The sequence below is a fragment of the Denticeps clupeoides genome, chromosome 3 (assembly GCF_900700375.1).
Source record: "Denticeps clupeoides chromosome 3, fDenClu1.1, whole genome shotgun sequence".
Taxonomy (NCBI): domain Eukaryota; kingdom Metazoa; phylum Chordata; class Actinopteri; order Clupeiformes; family Denticipitidae; genus Denticeps; species Denticeps clupeoides.
This window is the reverse complement of record NC_041709.1, coordinates 32,109,037-32,129,576: the sequence shown is the minus strand read 5'-3', so window position 1 is coordinate 32,129,576 and position 20,540 is coordinate 32,109,037. Positions and strand designations below refer to the sequence as shown.

At 47.3% G+C, this 20,540-nt stretch overlaps 1 protein-coding gene across 2 annotated transcripts; it reads right to left on the bottom strand.

The window, feature by feature from the left end:
* Positions 1–61: 61 nt before the first annotated feature.
* Positions 62–20,086, bottom strand: gtf3c1 (general transcription factor IIIC subunit 1). 2 transcript variants are annotated; one of them, XM_028971965.1, is made up of 37 exons: positions 19,810–20,086; positions 17,146–17,367; positions 16,472–16,648; positions 16,195–16,338; positions 15,499–15,595; positions 15,290–15,413; positions 15,013–15,171; positions 14,822–14,937; positions 14,386–14,725; positions 14,130–14,314; positions 13,942–14,054; positions 13,110–13,263; positions 12,783–12,886; positions 12,566–12,699; positions 12,254–12,469; positions 12,018–12,163; positions 11,808–11,905; positions 11,406–11,502; positions 11,041–11,218; positions 10,770–10,878; positions 10,558–10,687; positions 10,142–10,223; positions 9,883–10,044; positions 9,649–9,791; positions 9,116–9,258; positions 8,325–8,406; positions 8,091–8,203; positions 7,933–7,992; positions 5,750–5,843; positions 5,407–5,576; positions 4,368–4,727; positions 3,048–3,292; positions 1,909–2,186; positions 1,429–1,819; positions 964–997; positions 669–861; positions 62–480 (listed from the first exon to the last, which is right to left on the bottom strand). In XM_028971965.1, the coding sequence occupies exons 1-37, from the start codon at positions 20,028–20,030 to the stop codon at positions 232–234; spliced, it is 6,063 nt and encodes a 2,020-aa protein (XP_028827798.1). In that variant the 5' UTR covers positions 20,031–20,086; the 3' UTR covers positions 62–231. The 2 variants fall into 2 exon arrangements, with proteins under 2 accessions (XP_028827798.1, XP_028827799.1); XM_028971966.1 differs by having other exon boundaries at positions 1,429–1,594; positions 2,044–2,186.
* Positions 20,087–20,540: the final 454 nt, after the last annotated feature.

Genomic DNA, 20,540 nt, shown 5'->3' with positions numbered 1-20,540 from the left:
CTGTATTTTCTATTCAATTCTTGTCGTATTTATATTACAGTCAGAAATACTGAGACAAGAGTCTTTACTGAAAGTCTTTACACAAACATTTTAATACAATGAACAAATTAACAAAACCAAGCAAAGCGAAAGTTCCTCCAAAACTCCCTAAAATGTAAATCTCGCACAGTCTCTGCTATTCTATGTCTGGGTGAATCTTCACATTCAAAATCCTGAACAGACAACCCGTCTCTAGAGCGTCTGTGTAGAGTGGGGGTGCTGGGTGTAGCCCCACTTGTTCCAGTTGCGCTCGTGGGGGAAGACCTTGGCCAGGCGCAGCGCGGCGTCCATTGTCGGCTCGTAGAAGGCGGTGGCATCGTGGCAGGCGTTCGGGCCCACGTCGTACCCGCTCACTTCACTACAGCGGGGCTCCGAAAACAGAAGGGTCTGTGGCCGCGACAACAGAAACCGCCTCTTCACACAACCCAACTCTACCAAAACCTGAGAAAGGGAATTTAAAAAATTTCATTTGTTGCACTTTTTTTTTTTTTTGGCATTTCCTAGTGTGAGCCTTTAAGCCATTCATATTGAAACTGTATGTGCATTAAAAATAATAGTAGCATTAAAAATGGGATATTCGTTCATTTCTTAAAGTGATTAAGGCATTTAAAAAAAAAAAAAAGGTTTACCTGCACCAGGTCCAGCGTCACCGTGGGCTGCAGCAGGTGGATGTAATGCTGCACCAGATGTCTCTCGGTCAGACCCGGCTGGCTCATGATGTGGGCCAGCACGCCCTCGATCATCCCCTTACACACAGGCAGGTTCAAAGAGCCGTCCACAGTGCGCCACGGACGGCTCACAAAGCTGAACTTCTGAAAGTCTCTGCACAGAGAGAGCGAGAGAGAGAGAGAGAGAGAGGTGGACATCAATTCAAATAATGGGATAGCAACCAAAATGAATGATCTAGTAAAAAGCGACACTTACCCCTTACTCACATCTAACGATGGCTTACAGGTTTCTGAAAGATACACACAAATTATTACTTTTCTGTAACAAAACCTAGCACTCAACTTATTGTCATAGTGATATGGGCATTAATCCGGTGATATTGTTGTAATTATAATAGCGTAACGTACTACTGCTACTGATTAGAACGTCATTTGCAACTTTTCAACCGTGTTTAAGTCCATGAATAATTAAGGCTGGTGTCTCGTTGCACCGGATCATGACAATTATAACGCAGGCAATGACAAGACAGGGGGCAGGTCCAGAGTCCCTTTTTTAGAAAGATAGTATTCCCATGTAGAGTTAGTCAATATTGTAGAAATTGAGCAACCGTAAAGGTAGTTGCATTTACAATTCCACTGCAAAGATAATTGTAAAAAATGACACAGGGGATATTATATGGAACCACTTACTAATCTTCCTTTTGGATGTATGAAAGGTTACCTTGATCACTTGACAATTGGTCCTGTAGTCTGTGCTTCTCAGCATCCCTGACATCATCCCCTGCAGTAACTGGGCTTGGTGCCGTTCTGGCCTCTTCATCAAGCGGTTCCGTTGCAGGCCTCTTTTTTGCCGGACCCTCCTCCTGGTCACACTGCGGGTCCTGGGCCTGGCCGTCCAGCCCCAGCGGCCTCTTGCTGCTGCGGGGAGCCGGGTCGGTCTGCCCGGTTTGAGGCGGACGCAGGGCCTGCAGGGTGCGGAGGGCGCGGGTCGTGTGGGTTTGGTGCTCCCTCAGCTCCACTGAGTGCAGCAGCCATGGCGCCGCGTGCTTCATGCTGACCAGACGCGCCGAGAGACCGCCCACCTCCACCAGCTCCTCCATAGCCAACAAGTCCTGCAGGCAGAAGACGTGTCACCAGACGCACAAAAGAGACGCAAAACACACCCAACGTCCACTTCCCAACCGGTCTTGCTCCCTCTAACCTGTAGGTAGTTCTCTAGGCCTCGGCTACGGCCCTGCTCAGGCTGCCGCAGGGAGCTGAAGGCCCTGCAGAGCTCCCTGCGGTCCACCCCGAACTCCTTCCTTCCCTCCACCTCAGCCATGACGGCCAGGCAGGCCTGCAGGTCGGTGGCGGCGTATCCCAGCTCCGTCTCGCACCGCCGGGCCAGCGCCTCCATCTCGGTCCCCTCGGAGTGGAAGAGACGGGAAAAGTGCGAGGGCAGAGGGACGAGAGCCGACTGGAAGACCACGGTCTCCACATCTGACCGTGAGAAATGACAAACGATGCTGTGCGTTTTTAAATCAGAAGTACGCCTGGGAACGGGATTTAAATGTACATTTACAGCATTTAAAACGCTGGTTTGTGGGGCAGTGGTGGAAGCGGCCCCGTAATCAGAAGGTTGCCGGTTCGAATCCCGATCCGCCAAGGTGCCACTGAGCAAAGCACCGTCCCCACACACTGCTCCCCAGGTGCCTGTCATGGCTGCCCACTGCTCACCAAGGGTGAAGGTTAAAAGCAGAGGACACATTTCGTTGTGTCACCGTGTGCTGTGCTGCAGTGTCTCACAATGACAATCACGTCACTTTATTGTCCAGAGCGCCTTACAATCAGTAGTTAGACACTCTGGGTTAAGTGTCTTGCTCAGGGACACAATGGTTATAAGTGGGGTTCGAACCTCTGACTGTGTTCTTCTGGTTCATAGGCGAGTGTGACCACTGGGCTCCTACAACCCAATGTTAGTCTAAACATTTTGCAGAATTTTCAATTTCTCTGCCACAAAGGTAAATGAGGGCTGAGAAATCAGTGTTACTTGGACCTTGATGACCGTGGCTTGAGGTTTCGGTCCAACCAAAGCACATGAACTTATTTTGGACACGTAAAAAATTTCATTCATTTGGCCTTCCATTTTAACGAGTCAGGAATAACTTCCTTTGGAGACCACATAACATCTAGGCTTCGTAAACCAAGTTGGCTGGATCGACTTGCAACCTAGCAGTGCCTCCTCATTTCACACTGACAAGCGTTCGCAACTCAGCATTCGGGTTGTTCATCGATACACAAGTCTTTATGCAAGTTTATTGGAGTGTGTGTGTGTGTGTGTGTGTGTGTGTAGATCCTCACCATCTGTGTAGAACAGCTTGTGGCTGGGCGTGTCACGAAGTTTGACATGCAGAGTGCACGAGTTGACCACAATGTTGTCGTTGGAGTTCAGTTTGTTGTTCCTAGTGCTGAGGATCCCAGGGATGTAAAAGCCCCTCATCAGTAAGTAGGTGGTGTGGGACGCCTGGGGTGCCCTCACCTCGAATTTCCTCCTGGACTCCCCGTCCTCGTCCTCATCCTCGTCTTCCAACACCTCCTTAGTCAGACTAACAGGCCACAAGTTGGTCACAATAATCTGTTCAATTCATATGCTATACAGTTACTATTTTACTATTATTATGGTTTGTATGTGTTTGAATGAGTCTGCGCGGTGGCGAGCCGGTTCGTTTGTGTGGGTGGAGCCTGCATGCTCTCCCCATGTTGGTGCGGGTCTCCTCCGACTAGTTGGATAGGCGACTCCGAACTGTTCGTAGGTGTGAGTGTGTGAATGTATGGTGTGTGGTGGGCTGGTAGCCCGCCCTGCACCCAGTGTCCCGATATGGGCTCGGGCAGCGTGACCAAGTACACAGAGTAAAACAAGGAAAAATAATTGTGTTTTTTGGCAGAGGTCAAAATTCAACAATATTGGACTCGAGCCTCTGCAGACACTGCGGTCAGATGTTGTTGGGTGCAGCGAAAGGCACTTTTCGAGCGCACATGCCGCAAAAAAATGGGATTCAGGCCGCAGCACCTTGCTTTTGGTCTGTTACCAGGAAATCAGTCACAGAGACAGGGAACTTTAATCCCTGCGATTAACAGGACGGAGCAGCTATCAGAGTATCCAGGTTTAAGGAAGCCCGATTTACCTTTTAAGGCCAGGGGTGGTCAACTACATTTGTTCAAGGGCCAGAGTTTTTCCTCAGCACACAGACGCGCTTCGAAAATACAATTTTAATTTGATCTTATTGATATATTAAAATTTCCTTCCACATTCTATTAGTTTTTGGCCTTTGTCAATGCTAACAGACTCATGTTACCTGTACTGCAGCAAGCCACTAATAGACATCTGTTTTGGTGATTGGTAAAAGGGTTTCACATGTTGTAAATTAGTTTTATTAAAATGTTGTTCATTTTTAAATAAAATGTTCATTTGATTTGCAATTCTTGGTCACAGTAATCAGGTGATTGAATAATTCACAAATTATTCACAAAAAATGCTGAGGAGCTGAAACCGAAAGAGGGCTTTTAAAAAGCTGTACTTGTTGGGTCGGGCCCTATTACAAGCTGTACCGCGGCGCTACGGGCAGCGAGTGAGCGAGTGCATTTATGCAGACGTTTGTGCGCCTGTGTGCTTCTACCCACCTCCTTACCACCTCGTTGTCGGTCATTGCGCTGTCCACCACCACAATCTGATCAGGAATTGTCACGTCAAAGGACAGAAACCCCAGTGACATGAGTGTCAGGCCAGTCAAGCACGCGCCCCCTGAGGCATCTATGGGGACCTGCACCATCCCCTCCAGCTTTTCCAGGACCTCAGAGGCTTCAGAGGGATTTGATGAATGCCCAGGCTGGCCTGTCTTCACTGGGGTCTTCTGGTTCTTGTTCTCCGGGACCTGGAAGTGGAAGGTGCTGGATCGGTCCTCCCTGCCCGCCGCAATCAATTCCTTGTGGAAGTCAAACACTTCGTTGCACATAGTGGCAGGGAAGCGCCACAAGAAGCGCCTGAGGGAGAGAGGGGAGGTTCTGAAAAAGCCTGTCCACGATACACCAGTTCGCTGGAAGTGAAAAGAACATTTCTAGGCCACGCGAGTACCATCGATTTAGCAGATGAATTGAATATATGACCAAACATCTTCAAACCTTTATGATGTGACTGAAATGAGACGTGACGCAACGTCAATGCAGGTCAATAACTATAACCATGACGAAATATATCATGTAATATTGTTGACTAATAAAAACAAACTATACTAAAAAGTCTCTTAATTTTTATTGACGTTATTTCCTCTAATTTAATAACGCTATTGTTTCTATGCAGTATTTCCGTTTCTGGTGTCTCCCAACTAGACTAAAACTAGACTAAAAGAGTCATGGTAGGACTTGAACAGTAAAAACGGCCCTTGAAAATGCTGGCCTGCTGCAGGCAGGGTTTGATGGCAGAATTGATGTAAAAAAAAAAAAAAATAAAAAAAAATCAATGTGCCCTGTGTGTCCGCAATCTGTGTGTGACATGCAGAAGTGCAGAAAAATGCTCCAACTGCTTGCTATGCCGTGACAACGGTCACATTTGTGCTGGTGGTCCTAGTCTACTGAACTGTGTGCACTAATAACCAACACCAATGTTTTAAAATCATATATGCCAGGATGCCATGTTTAAGGACAGACCGGACAATACGGGCACCTGTAGTAGCCCTGGGACAGTTGATAGGACATGGGCAGGATGGGGAGAGAGCGGTCCTTCCTCGGCTCGTGCTTCCCGTTCCTCCTGCGGTTGACCAGGCCTCTGCTCTGACATCTTTCAAAGGCCTTGAACAGGACAGGCTGCTTGTACTTACTGTACATGTGGAAGGTCTAAGGTGGAGAGACAGATTTAGGGTCACATTTCACAGTCTTTCAGCAGCAAGTCAGGGTTAAGAGTCTTGCTCAGAAACGCCATGAGATGAATAAACGAAGTCTCATACTACTAACTAGAATCCCATCGCTCTGTTTAGAGTGTCAATGGTCAATACACAGTCAATAATTACCTGAAAGGAGCGGCAGGTCTTCATCTGGTAGTTGGACAGGGCCAGTGTGCTCTGGATGAGGTTATTCAGAACCAGGGCGTGAATGTCCTCCTGACTATAGGTCCCCGACCACACACAAACATACACACACACACAGGGTTACAACAAGGACAGAGATTGATGCCTTTTTCATCCATCAATAACAATCAAATGTTTGCAGATCATCTGGATTTCTAAATATTCACGGTCACATAATCAAGCACCCCTAGACTGACTGTGCCTGTAGATGACTGTTAATAGCGCCCTGTTGAGGTGCTCGGTCCCCACGAAGTACCACGATTAGGGTGTATGTATTTTGGAAAGCTAAGTGAAAGTCAAGCGATTGACATTGTGAAACACTGCAGTGCAGCACACAGTGACAACAAAATGTGTCCGTTGCATTAACCAATCACATTAGCCAGCAGGCAACCTTCTGATTATGGGTCCACTTCCTTATTCGCCACTGCCCTGGGCGACACCTCTTGTAACAAACTCCATAAAGGATGGACCATATATTTATGTTAATCATGGAAAGGGACAGTGGTGTATCGGGAAAGGAAGCCGGTTCAAATTCCTGACCAATTACTTTCAAAAGGAATTAAAATGGAATCAACTTTTTGCATATTACATCATTTCATTAATAAAAAAAATTAAATGAAAGTCTCTGAATTTAAGAAATCTGCTTAAACCTGTTTTGAGAAAATAAAGCAAGTCTTTCTTCTCTTAACCTATATTTCTGCATATTCCATCCAGCATTTAAAAAAAAAAAAAAAAAAAAAAAAAAAAAAACAGGGTCTTCATCGCAGTGCAGAACTCCTTCAAGAATTGGTACCCCCTGTTCATTAAGGCATTTGATTCCACTTTTTACACACAGGGGATTAAAAGAACTGTGATGATTCTGGAAATGGCCTCGTGCAGGGAATTCCACGATGTGGGTGTGGGTACCATTGGCTTCCTCCACCTGTTCAGACGCTATCGTCGATCGTTTTTCCAACGCTACTATATACAGCCTTGGTGTCTGTACAGTCATTTGAATGTTAGTTAATGTCGCTTGTTGAAATCCGGTTTACGGTGCGATGCACATCTGTAGTGTGGAGGGAGGCTAAACGGTCCATCACCAGATGCAGTTGAAAAAGCTTCTATGACACCAGTAGTAAGTCGGTTCCTCGTCATCACATTTCAGATTCAGACACCAAGTCACAGGACTGATTTTTCAAAATCAGGTGAGTCAAGTTTTTTTTGCACATTGAAGGCAATCTGAAGGCCGCTTTCAGACCGAACGTGCTGCACGTGCCGCAGGGCTCAGCGCGACAGACGACAGTGTCGTGTTGTAGATCTCTGGCCACTCAGAGACTGTTAAGATCAGCTTTTCCTCCATTCCCGCTTCACGGGTGTATTTCGAAGTGGGAGAAAGAAAACTCACCCGGTTTGATTCTACCGTTTACGTCACGGCGCGCAGCGGTCAAAGTTCAAGGAATGACTGTGGTGCGAGGACAAGGCCGCCAATTGGCACGGCGCGTGAAACTCCTACCCGGAGCAGCACTATACGCAGATCACAGTCGCTACTGGCACTGCTTTTTAACAAGAATTTTTATACCGCCACCAGACAACCACCAAGCAACGTCATTATGATGTAATCGATTATGTTCTGCACTGCATCGACGCAGGATCGTCCACGTCTGCATCGATTGTACGATTAATTTAAAACACCCCTAGCGGACCCTAATATTTTTTTTTTTTGTAGAACAGAGTCAAACGTCAAACTACCACGGACCTTGCGCACTCATATGTCATTGTCACGAGACACTAACAAACAAAATCACGGTTTAGTAACGCATTACACAACCTTCTTACAGGAAGGTAACAGGAACATAATTACAGTAATTTAATGATAATGCCTTACTTTACTCATTACTGGATTACAATACCGTGTTATTTTTGGCACATTACTGGCCATCTCTGGACCCCCCACACTGCTCCCCAGGCGCCTGTCATGGCTGCCCACTGCTCACTAAGGTGATGGAGTAAATGCAGAGGACACAATTCCTTGTGTCACCGTGTGCTGTGATTGCTGTGCATCATAATGACAACCACTTCACACACCGATACAATCAGAAGAACAGTTGTGTCACACAAACACAGACAGAAGTGACTGGTGTTCGTACTTTGTAAGCACATCCTGGGTGTCCACTAGTGTTTCGTCTCCGATGACATAGACCCTAAACCTGAAAAGAACAAAGCATGTTTAAAACAGAGGCAAACATTTCTTGATGTGTGTGAGTGTGTGTGTGTGTGTGTGTGTGTGTGAGAGGAAGAAGCTTACTTCTGGAAGAGCTCCTCTTTGCTGTCCGGGATGTCAATGCTGCAGGATCCTGCTGCAGAGCTAAACTTCTGCCTCAACACCCCTATAAACTCCCTAAATTCATCACTGCACACCTACACACACACACACACACACACACACACACAGATTAACCACAAGGCATGATTTTCATTCAACACAACACAGATAGCACCCTGGCAAAAACACACAGGCTCGAGTGAAGAGATCACTTACCTGCTGGTCATCATAATTGCATTGCCTGTTCTGGAACTCGGCCACAAGATGCTTATCCTGATACACCTCTGCTAGACAAATCCTACAACAGGACACACAAACAGCATATGAAACACATAACACGCACATATACAGTACAGGCCAAACGTTTGGACACACCTTCTCATTCAATATGTTTTCTTTATTTTCATGACCATTTACGTTGGTAGATTCTCACTGAAGGCATCAAAACTATGAATGAACACATGTGGAGTTCTGTACTTAACAAAAAGTGGAGACCTGACTTCCACAGTCACCGGACCTGAACCCAATCCAGATGGTTTGGGGTGAGCTGGACCGCAGAGTGAAGGCAAAGGGGCCAACAAGTGCTAAACACCTCTGGGAACTCCTTCAAGACTGTTGGAGAACCATTTCAGGTGACGACCCCTTGAAGCTCATGGAGAGAATGCCAAGAGTGAGCAAAGCAGAAATCAGAGCGTTTTCAGTTATTTCACCTTTTTTTGTTAAGTACATAACTCCACATGTGTTCATGTGAGAATCCTTCAGTGAGAATCTACCAAACGTAAATGGTCATGAAAATAAAGAACACACATATTACACAGAAAGCAAATGCATACCACACAAACCCTTTCACACTGAGGCAAACATTATAAACAATCATTTTTATAAAACAAATTCAATAAAATGTAGGAAAACATTTAACAAAGTTCTGTTTACTGAGGTACATGCTTTTATGCACCCAGTCACTAATGAAATGAAGAAGCAGACATCGCAAAGGATGAGGAACCAACTTGAAGTTAAGGCAGGTCTGAGGGTTCTTCATGATGTAACGGGAGCGCCGTCCCACAGAAAGCGACGTCTTGTCTACAGACGCATGAAACTCAGCACGGAGCAAATCCCGCACCACCTGCCACGGCACAAAGGGCTTCTTAATCTGCAGGAGACAGCAACCAAAAAATATGCTTTTGGTATCTTCACTCACAGAGCAGCATGTTCCTGATGTCTTTTTCGCGCATTCAAAACCAGAACATTTCTATAAGAGGATCATCAGATTTGATCATTTCAGTGCTCTGTGTGATTTAAGGAAGCACCACTAGATGGCGCTGCGTGACCGTGAACATGCAAACCCAAGTGGACGTTTTGAGGGCAGCTTTTGTTGCTCTAAGCAAACTGTGATTCTATTGCAACACTGTGGCTCTGCGAAAGAGTTGCATTTTAAGCGATATCTTACTGAAATAAAGGAACGGCGTCCAAAAGCTACTCTAACGTGGTCAGGCACATGGAGAGAGTTCGCCTCGTCCTGCATTTGGTTAAACGTCCTTGCCTTGCGATTGAGGAAGTGGCTGGCTACTCTGCAGAGCATAATCATGCTGTCCTCCTGCTTTGTCCAGGTGACGCGTTTACGGGTCATCATCTGCAGCGCCTGCTTGTCCGTCTCGTCCAGGAACTGCCTCTGTCGCGCTGTGGCTGCAGCAAGAAGAGAAACCCCGGTTGACGCTGAGCCAATGGATGGTCCGTTATCTACAGGGCAAGGTTCCATGTGAGGGTGCGCCCCCACCTCGTCTCTTTTTCTTGGGCGGTTTGTTGGTTCCCACGTCTTTTTTCAGCCGTTTTCGTTTCTGCTTCTTCCCACCATGGTTCTGTTGTATCTGAGAGCTGGGCTCTATGGCAACACGCACGTCCTCTTCCTGCAGTACGGGTGGATTCACCTTCTCAGTGCCTTGTAGGAAAATTGGAAAAGAATAACGAGTCTCAGAAACGCACGCTTTCATTTCCGTAATCCCAAAGAACACAGACACTTCAGTTTTATGCCTCACCCGGTGGCACAGATTTGGACAGCTTGTGTGTGGACAGGAGATTCCGCAGTCTTATGGATTTGGTTTCAATGCTGAAGGATCCCTGTAAAGATCAAACATAAGAAATCTTTAAGGCGACGGTTATTGGTCACTTTCCTAAAATGACCATTTTTGTCCTCCTCGTGGTGGAGTCCCATGTAAAGCCCGGGACTACAGCCTGGAGTCCCATGTAGCCTTTGAATTTGGATTGATTTGGACACTTTCAAAAGATCACCTGAGCAAACACTAGAATAAAAATGTTAGCCTTGCTAACCTATTCCATACAATGCAACATACATGGTCAAACAAATTTTACAAATGTCATGTAAAAGAAAGTAGCAAAAACAGTTGAAACTGATTACAAGCAAGTTTGTGTGTGCACGTGTGTAAATCGCTACCTGCGGCCCGTTTATCTGGTAGTTCCAGATCCAGTTGCGCTTCAAATGGGCATAAAAGTCTGAATCCAGGCCTCCTGCCCCCAGCCCATCGCCAGGGATGCCCATATCATCAATGATTTCAACGCTGCCCCTGTAAGGCACAAGAGGGGACTCCTTAAATGCTGTATCATAGGTCCCCACAAAGCTAAATAACCGTGTGTGTGTGTACCCACTTGATTGTATAATGCAGTCTGCTGTATCTGTGATGACCTTGCTGCTCTTTGTCTGGAGCATCCTCTGACTCCTGCTCCTCACCGGTCTGAAGTCGTTGTCTCACCACACCTGGACAAAAGAATAAGTGAATATACAACAAGTGTGTGTGTGTGTGTGTGTGTGTGTGTGTGTGTGTATGTGCGTGCGTTCGTCTTTTCAACCCTGAAAGAACCCCTTGCAAGCCATGAGTTAAGTCACACGAGCTAAGCACAGAAAGCACGGCTCCCTTACCCAGCGGCGTGTTGAGGCACACGCACATAAGGTCGAACCAGAAGTTGTCGAGGTCGTGCGCCGTGTTGAACGCGTAGCGGCGGCGCTCAAAAGGCCGCATCTCATATGCCATTTTGTAGTGCGGCTCACACAGTGTGGTGTCCACAATGGTGGCGTGCTTTCTCATGTACACAAATGTCTTAAAGAAAAAAAAAATTAAAAAGGGGGGAAACAAAACAGACAAACTAAACAAAGTGATTTTTCTATACTTGACAGAAATCGGTTGGTCACGGTTTACAGATTTATTTTTACTATAAATAAATCTGTGAAAACATTTTTTAAATATATACTAAATGTATTTCTGATACATGCTAGTGGTCTCGTACTTGATCTTTTTCCTGGAACTTCTCCATGGGCCCAAACTGCAGCAGCCCCATGAAGCACAAGCGCTCCAGGCACTGACTGAAGCTGAAGACGTACTTCCTGAAAAAGTAAAGTTAACTTTATGTAATAGAATTTAGAGATAACAAAGCTTATTTGTTTGCTAAACATAAGACTTATCAGAAATCACACTCATATATATATATATAAAACGTTAAGGACATCCACAACCAAGATAGATTGTAGAGAATTATTACGAAGGGGTACAACTTGGGTGTCACCTGCATAAAATGTGGTAACATATTGAGTAAAAAAAAAAAAAAAAAAAAAAAAAAAGGGGCCAAGAATGGATCCATGAGGAACCCCATACAGAGTGTGAGTGTGTGTGTGTGTGTGTGTGTGTGTACCGTTTGTACAGCAGCTGTCTCTTCATGTTGGAGGGAAGATATCGGATTAAGTAGTGCTTCTTTACAGGGTCATTCAGATACTCCTCCAGCCCCTCAACCTGGGTTGGAGAGAGGAAGGAGAGTGAGAAGCATTTACTTTTGTGTCTGAAACGAGTGTGAAATGGGTGTGTGTGTGTGTGTGTGTGTGTGTGTGTGTGTGTGTGTGTGTACCTTGAAGCTGATGTGTACGATCTGGATGAACAGAGAGAGCGGCAGGGCGATGAGGATGTCACTGGTCAGGGCCCAGTCACTGGTGTACTCTGTGTGTACAGGAGTGGGGGGTACGTAGCGTTTCCAGCTAATCTCATCTGCATAGACTGGGAGACACACACATAAATGTTCTCATTGTGAACAATACACATGCACTTGCTCTGTTCCTACACGGAGGGGAAAAAAAAGGAGCATACCTTTCATCTGGTCGGCTGGAGTGCCATCCACAGCAGCCGAGGCTTCATTTCTCACTTCCTGCGAGCTGGTGCTCGCCTGCGGCTCGGAGTCATCGGTCTGACTGGGACCACCCTGCTTGAGTGGGTGGCCGTGGATAATGTACCACAGGAAGATGTGAACCAGCTGCAGACGAGGCATCTTGGGCTGGTAGCCCAGCGATCGTCCGTAGCCCGGCACTGAGAAGAAACATATATAACCACAGCCCAATATTACTACACGCTGTGTACGTCTCAGAAATCAAGAGAATAGAAATAAATTCATTAATATCTGACCGATGGTGGGGCGGAAGTCTTTGAGGGGCTGAACTCCCATCTTCTTTTCTATTTTGTTTGCATTTTTGGGATGGCTGGGACTGACGACGCGCTTCTCCTTCTCTTTTAACTTCCGCTCTTCCAATGCCTTCATCCTGAGATGAAAGCGAGAGCATTGTGGGCACTGTGACAGAGCGATCGGCTTATGCCCGTGTAAACACACATGGTTCTCTCTTACCTGACGACAGAGTAAGAACCAGAGATGCGGAAGCGGACCTGTTCTATTGCACTTTTCACCAGAGGATCATCTGGAGTGATTGAGGGATGGACCACAAATTCCACCTGAGACGGGGAGAGTGTTCATTTACTTGTAGAATATAAGCTTACATGGCGGTAGTTACACATACAAACTAGTGCACGTGTGTCCATGTACTTACAATGGGGAGTAAAATCTCCTCACGTTACAGGGAAATATTATTCTGATTATTTTTTTGGACAATTTCTGAGGTTACATTTTTAGTTTACATGGTGGAAATGACATATCAGTACAAACAGAAAAATATACCTTTTTTTGTACACCGTCCTGTATAACTGTAGTTCTGTAGAGGCGGAGCAGTCCCTCTTTGGACAGGGTGTGGATGAGTCGGATAATGCTTTTCTTACACACCCTCGTGTTGACGCCGTCCGTGCGCTCTTCGTCGATCAACATCTTCTGCAATCTGAAAACAAAAATATTCTCATATCGCACACTTGCACAATCGCTGATTCTACAGCAAATTTCCGGTCTATGGTACCGGTCCTTTCCGTATGGTTTTCTGCTTGTAAATTTGTTTTATTCATCAGGTGATGCGTTTGAATTATGGCGAGAGAGATGCGAGAATGGATGTGGAGGACTTCTGCTGGTTATATTTTAAACCCGGAGCACGCAAAGAAAGCCGGGTTTGTACATAAAAAATGGACTTGTCAGAAGATCAAGAAGATCAAGTCTTCAAATGAATAATAGCCCAAAAAAACTAACGGACCAATCTCATAGGCATGGTGCATGAGATCTCGTTCTACGTCCCGCCCCTCTGAGACGATGCCCCCCCATCCTGGAGCTTGCATCTTCATCTTCTTCGTCCTCCTTTCTCCCGTAGGGTTTCAGAAGCTTGATGCCGGGTTTGTACATAAAAAATTGACTTGTCAGATGGCGCTCAGACCAGGTTGGGCCTAACCGTTTAAGTCCAATTACAGCTCTACCATGCTACACGCTTAGACACCATGTGACTGATGGAAATTGTTTACACGCACAAATGTTCAGCTTCAATCTAAAATCCAGTTCCTACTCTCAACGCACGTAAAGAGCATAAGACTTCTGTCTACTTCAGTACACATGTTTTTAAAGAGGTGCCACACACGTGTAGACGCTCTCGATGATCTTCAGGTTCCTCACTGCCTCGATGATCAGGTTCTTACGCTTCAGCAGTCTGTAGGTCTGGTGCTTCAGACGACCTTTGGGCAGAGGCAGTTTCTGACAGACAGACATATATCGAAATTAAAACCCGCAGCGCAAAGCAGCATCGCTCATGAAGAGCGGGAGACCTACCTCTCTTGGGTCCAGCACCTCCTCTACTACAGGTTTCTCGTCCTCGGCGTGACATGTGGAGGTGGAGGCGGGGGTGGCGGAGATGTCCAGAGTGAGGTCTGGCTCCTCCTCAACATCCTTTTCGCTGGGCTCCGTCCCTCGGAACGTCGTGTCGCCAGTCACGTCGAGAGGCGGGAGGGACTTTGCTGCACAGCAGGAGAACAACATCAGGAGAAAGAACGTTTATGGAACGTTTGAGGAACGTTGCGCTACTCACTTTTCAGAGGCGTGGAGTGCTTCATCAGAGGCCCCGTGCCGACCTTCGCCGCCTTCTTCCCCTTCTTCCCACCGCCCTTGCCTTTACCCTTTTTCTTTTCTTCTTGCACCATATGTTCCTCAGCCCCGTCTGCCTGGTCCTCCACGGACTGGGCCGCGGCATGCGACTGAGAAGCCGCTTCGGTGAGTGCTGTCTCCATGGCGATGGATTCTTTTCCGACGCGAAGCTTCTCGCTCTTTGCCTTCTCTTTCATCAGAAGGTGGTTAAGATCGCTCTTCTCCACAAACATTTTACTTATGTACTTGGTGGTCCTCTGACGCCCCTCGTCCTCCATGAAGCCCTACAGATCATTCATTTAATCCCTGTCTAACGACTTTTCCATTTGATAATTGTTTTGGATAAAAAAAAAAAGGGGTTCATGAAACCTTCTGCACACCTTAATCATGTTGTTCCTCTCGAGGACCCTGCAGATCATCCTGCTCTCCAGCTTGCCGACATTCAGGCGACCCCTCAGGTCTGTCTGGGAGATGCCTCTCGTCCCCGCCCTCACCACTGCACCAACCAATCAGACGTTACACAACAACGAACATCAAGTGTTCAAATGAATAATAGCCAAAAAAAACGGACCAATCTCATAGGCATGGTGCATGAGATCTCGTTCTACGTCCCGCCCCTCTGAGACGATGCCCCCCATCCTGGAGCTTGCATCTTCATCATCATCTTCATCGTCCTCCTTTCTCCCGTAGGGTTTCAGAAGCTTGATGCAGCGCACAATGATGTCCGTTCCTGTTGCACAGCAGCATTTCCAAAAGTGAATCATTTTTACAGATGCCTGTAAATGCCTGTTGGAAGTGAACAAAATATAATATCCCCCGAGCTGCAGGACTGGGACAGACTGACACACCTTTCTGGGTTTTACAAGGCCCCGCCTCCGGGGTCAGGTCATGGAGGGGAAGGTTCACCAGCTGGATCAGCTTGGAGGCCAGCATGTACTGGTAGACACGCTTAAAGGTACGATCTGAGATGTGCTGCAAACACGGGGACAGGAGGAAGTAGCAGACACACACACACACACACAAGAACAAAAAATAATAATAAGAGTGTGGCTCTCACAAGCTGGTCTCGGAGTCTGAGCACGATGCCAGTGTTGTTCGGCAGGGAGGACAGGATGTTGGACGTCATCTCCATCAGAATATCATACTTGCTCCTCCTGGAAAGGAATTTTTTTTTTTTTAGAATGATTTTATAATAAATAATTTATATAAAATTTACGACATTATGACACACACACATATACATACACATACACATACACATACATATATAAAAAAATTACTCTGCATGTAGGTAGGTAGAACTTCATTAATACCTTGGGATGGCTCTTCCAATTAGTATTACAGTGCCATAAAATATAAGAAGATATGTACGACATAGGAAACCCAATAAAATAAAATTTTGATTAAAAGTATAAAAGCAGCAATCACACAGAGACACTGAGCAATAAACTAGTGGTGGGATACAAGTAATAACTAAATCCTTATTGCACAGGTTAACTGAATGATCATGTGTCTTACTGCACAGTCAGTAATGTTTGATTGTGCAATTTGTGCAAGTTTAATTAGCCTGATTGTTCCGGCTCCTCCCTGTCCTCGTCTCTCATTCAGTTCCCAGTCCTGACCCCCAGTGACGAGTTTGACGGAACGTGGGACAAAAGAGCTTGGAAGTCTGTTGGTTCTGGACTCCGCTGGTCGGTTATGACAGTGTGCAGAGGCTGCCTGACATCTCCTGAAGGAGCAGGGTTAACCTCACCTGTCCACATGGAAGCGCCTGAGCAGCAGCAGGATGGAGCACTGGTGCCCCCCGGTGGGCAGGCGGATGAGGTGCGTCTGCATGGTGATCAGGCCGTTGTCGCTCAGCGACTTCCTCAGGTAATGCAGCTTCCCCGCATCGGTCCTGAGCGGAAAGCACAAGCAAGATGGAGGGACGTTCACCCCATATATATATATATATATATTCCAATCTGAAATACTGCAAAACCCCATTTCCCGGGAGTATATGGTCAGACGGAGCGGGGATGAGTACACACTTAAAGATGTTCGTGTGCAAGTCCCTCTGCAGCTCGCCCTGCCACCGCGCCCGGCCCAGCCTCTCCAGGATGCAGTAGGAAGGGTCCGAAAGCTTCAGGTCGGGGTCCCCTTCTGGACCAATCAGAGTGCGGTAGCGGAGCCGCTGAGACGCCACGATGGTCAGCTTCTCTCCCCACCTGAGTGAGACGGGTGGGGGGGCAGAAATGCACACAGACACATCAGGAAGTACAATGGACACAAACAATAAGGTGAAAACCTGGGGCGAGTACGGGGGCGCCAGCTGCACAACGTTCTTTCTGGGTCACAAAATGAATTATATAATGACAAATCTATTCCAGAGCGCCTTACAATCAGTAGTTAAAGGGACAGTCCCCCTGGAGACACTCAGGGTTAAGTGTCTTGCTCTGGGACACAATGGTAGTAAGCGGGATTTGAACCTGGGACTTAAAGGTTTTCTGCTTCATAGGTGAGTGTCTCACCCACCAGGTTACTACAAACCTACTGAACTAAATAAAGAAATTACTTTTGTGGACAAATGTGGACATCTTTCTGTGGATATTTTGTCCCACAATGTCCATATGACATATAGCTTACATTGTGGCCATTTTTTTGCGTTACCCAAAGCATGGCCGACATCCTAGCCTGACAGGTCACAGGTCAACTGATGTCTCACCGTTCCGTCGCGTCCTCCAGTGTGACGCGTGGCTCCAGGTCCAGGTCACGCCGGATTTCCGCGCTCACGTCTTTCCGTTGCTCGAAATAAAGGCACGACCCCTGCGTTCCGTCCTTCTGGTCGTGGACGATGTGGACCGGGTACACGTCCTCGCTGGCTGCCGGGTCCACGGACACCCGCCGGATCTCCTGGATTCCCGTGTCGGGGTCGATCTCTGCGAACCTAGAAGAAATAAAACAAGAAATCTCCAGAAATGTCCACTTTCACGAAGTCAAATACGTCCGTCAACTTTCAGCTGCTACAGCCCGTAAATTGTAGGAAAAGAGGGATGGTGGCCGCCTAGCGGGCAACACACTCGCCCTTGAACCAGAAGACCCGGGTTCGAACCCCACTTACTACCACTGTGTCCCTGAGCAGGACACTTAACCCTGAGTGTCTCCACGGGGACCGTCCCTGTCACTACTGACTAAGGCGCGTCTTAATTCAGCCGCTCTTCCATTCGCTAGTTCCAAATGTAAAGACAGGAAACGGTTTAATTTGCCGTCGCTTTGAAACCTTGCGAAGAGTCAAGCCGGTGTTCTGCCCTTTTTTGCTACCCGCCAAAAACCGCTTCCAAGCGCTGCAGCACTTGCGCGCGTCCACGTCACGCCGTAAATCTCCAAACGCCAAAAGCGTATGTATACCTGGTTTATCTTAAACATTACTAATGATTTGTTATATTTGTTGTAGGGTGGTAGTAGCCTAGTGGGTTAGACACTCGCCAATGAACCAGAAGACCCAGGTTCAAACCCCACTTACTACCATCGTGTCCCTGAGCAGGACACTTCACCCTGAGTGTCTCCAGGGGGGGACTGTCCCTGTAACTACTGATTGTAAGTCGCTCTGGATAAGGGCGTCTGGTAGATGTGGTAAATGTTATATTTGTGTTTATTTCGTGCATTAGACACAATCGAGGGGCCTGTTATTATACTGTTTACGTTCTTACGCACTTCGAATTCTGTGCGCATGGGATGAAATTCTACCATTAAACTTCGTTGTACTCGTTTATTTCATTTGCTTGATGGGACTACTTTAAACTGTGGGTTTGGCTTTAGTTAGAAAAGTAAATCCTCGTTGTTTAGCCTAGAATTACATATGTTCGACACAAAAGCATCTAGGTCTGCGTGTCCGCGTCGTACGGGTCGAGAAAGGCCGAGTTGTTTTTGTTGGTGAAAGAACGTCGCTATTCCGCACTTATACTACTACGACTTGATTGGACTGATTTCGATTTTGCGAGGCAGCGATTCGATGTCTGCCGATGTTTCAACAGTCAATGAGATGTAATACAATTCTATTCAGCATCAGCCTCCATGATCAATATTTTCAATACAGTGGAAGATAAGCTGTTTTGAGCCGAATCTATTTTAATAAAAAAAAAAAAAAAAAAAAAAAGACAAATGTTTAATTGTTCTTTTAAAAAAAAACAACATTTTGGGGAGGAAACTGCAAAAAATTTTTTTACAAAAAGTGTCAAAAGCACATTCATCTGCACAAGAAACACTAAAAACAATAGGAAGCAGTTTCTGGCAGCATAAAACTACGTAAAAAAAACTGCTACGCCCTATAAAGTACAGGAAAGTTATTATTACAGCATAAATCCTTATACAGATGACCATTCAGGAGTGTGGGTAAGAAATTTTGGAAACGTTGCAAAAACAAACAGATGTAACTGAACATTTCTGCTACGGTAGCAAATTCTGGCAAGACAGCAAAAAAAGGGCGGAACAGTGGCTGCATTACTTCGCATTTTCGGCAATTTATCAGCTGCACAAATTGAGAGAGTGAGGGTGTGTGAGGGTGAGTGAGTGAGGGTGAGTGAGTGAGTGAGGGTGAGTGAGTGAGTGAGGGTGAGTGAGTGATGTGGGGTGAGTGAGTGAGTGGGTGAGTGAGTGAGTGGGTGAGTGAGTGAGTGGGTGCGTGCGTGCGTTGGGTGCGGTGACTGCGTGCGTGGTGCGTGTGGGTGAGTGTGTGGGTGCGTGCGTGCGTGCGTGTGGTGTGCGTGCGTGTGGGTGCGTGCGTTGGTGCGTGCGTGAGTGTGGGTGCGTGGGTGCGTGCGTGTGCGTTCGTGCTTGCGTGCGTGGCGTGCGGGGCGTGCGTGCGGGTGGTGGGGTGGGTGGCGTGGGTGCGTGCGTGGGTGCGTGTGGGTGCGTGCGTGAGTGTGGGTGCGTGCGTGCGTGTGGGTGTTTGTGTGCGTGCGTGCGTGCGTGCGTGCGTGCGTGCGTGCGTGCGTGCGTGCGGGTGCTGCTGCGGGTGCGTGCGTGCGGGTGCGTGCGTGCGGGTGCTGCGTGCGGTCGGGTGCGAGTGCGTGGGTGCGTGCGTGGCGTGAGGTGAGTGAGTGGGTGAGTGAGTGAGTGGGTGAGTGAGTGAGTGGGTGAGTGAGTGAGTGGGTGAGTGAGTGTGGGTGAGTGAGTGTGGGTGAGTGAGTGAGTGAGTGAGTGAGTGAGTGAGTGAGTGAGTGAGTGAGTGAGTGAGAGAGTGAGGGTGTGTGTGTGAGTGAGAGAGTGAGAAGTACTCTGACAGACGTACACGACTTCCTGAAGATGTAGTTGTAGGTTTTCGTACAACTAGAAAATACAGCGACGTTCTGTGCGTGAACCCACCGCTGACCCAGAGACTCCCACTCACCGGTCAAACAGCACGACCGGGCGCCGAGCCCGCGGGTTCTCGTAGAAGCTCATCTCCGGGTTGCACACCAGGGACCTCCACAGATGCTCCTTGGTCGCGCCGTCCAGGCTGAGTAAAAACTCGGGGACGCGGTTCTCCAGCCGGGTCCACAGCCCCGACGCGGTGATGCCGTCCAGGCCCTCCAGCGCCACCTCGTCCGCGGCGACCTCCAGCGCGTCCATAGCGTCCCTACGCCGGCTTCTTACAAGCCACGGTCCGCTGCCATGTCAACAAGCCCAGAAATATGACCTCTGACACGCGTCCTGACGTCATACGTCCACCGTCGACGGCGCAGTAGCGTCACCTGGCGGAGTGGAGTTGAACGCGGATATTTCTCCATCATGAGTTCCAGTTTACAGATGAAAAACAGAAAAAAGTATTTTCCTTCAGATGTACTTAATTATATAAAAACATTTAGCTGATCTCAAATGATCCTTTTTGCCACAGGACACTTGCATAATTGACAAATTTCACTCTTGGCACCAGCACTCTCTTAAATACTAATTAGACTGAGACTGGAAAACAATTCCAATTGGATAAAACCCAGAGGTCAGGCTTGAGGATCATTTACTATAATACAGTATATGTGGCCTAGTGGTTAAGGAAGCGGCCTAGTCATCAGAATGTTGCCGGTTCGAATCCCGATCCGCCAAGGTGCCACTGAGCAAAGCACCGTCCCCACACACTGCTCC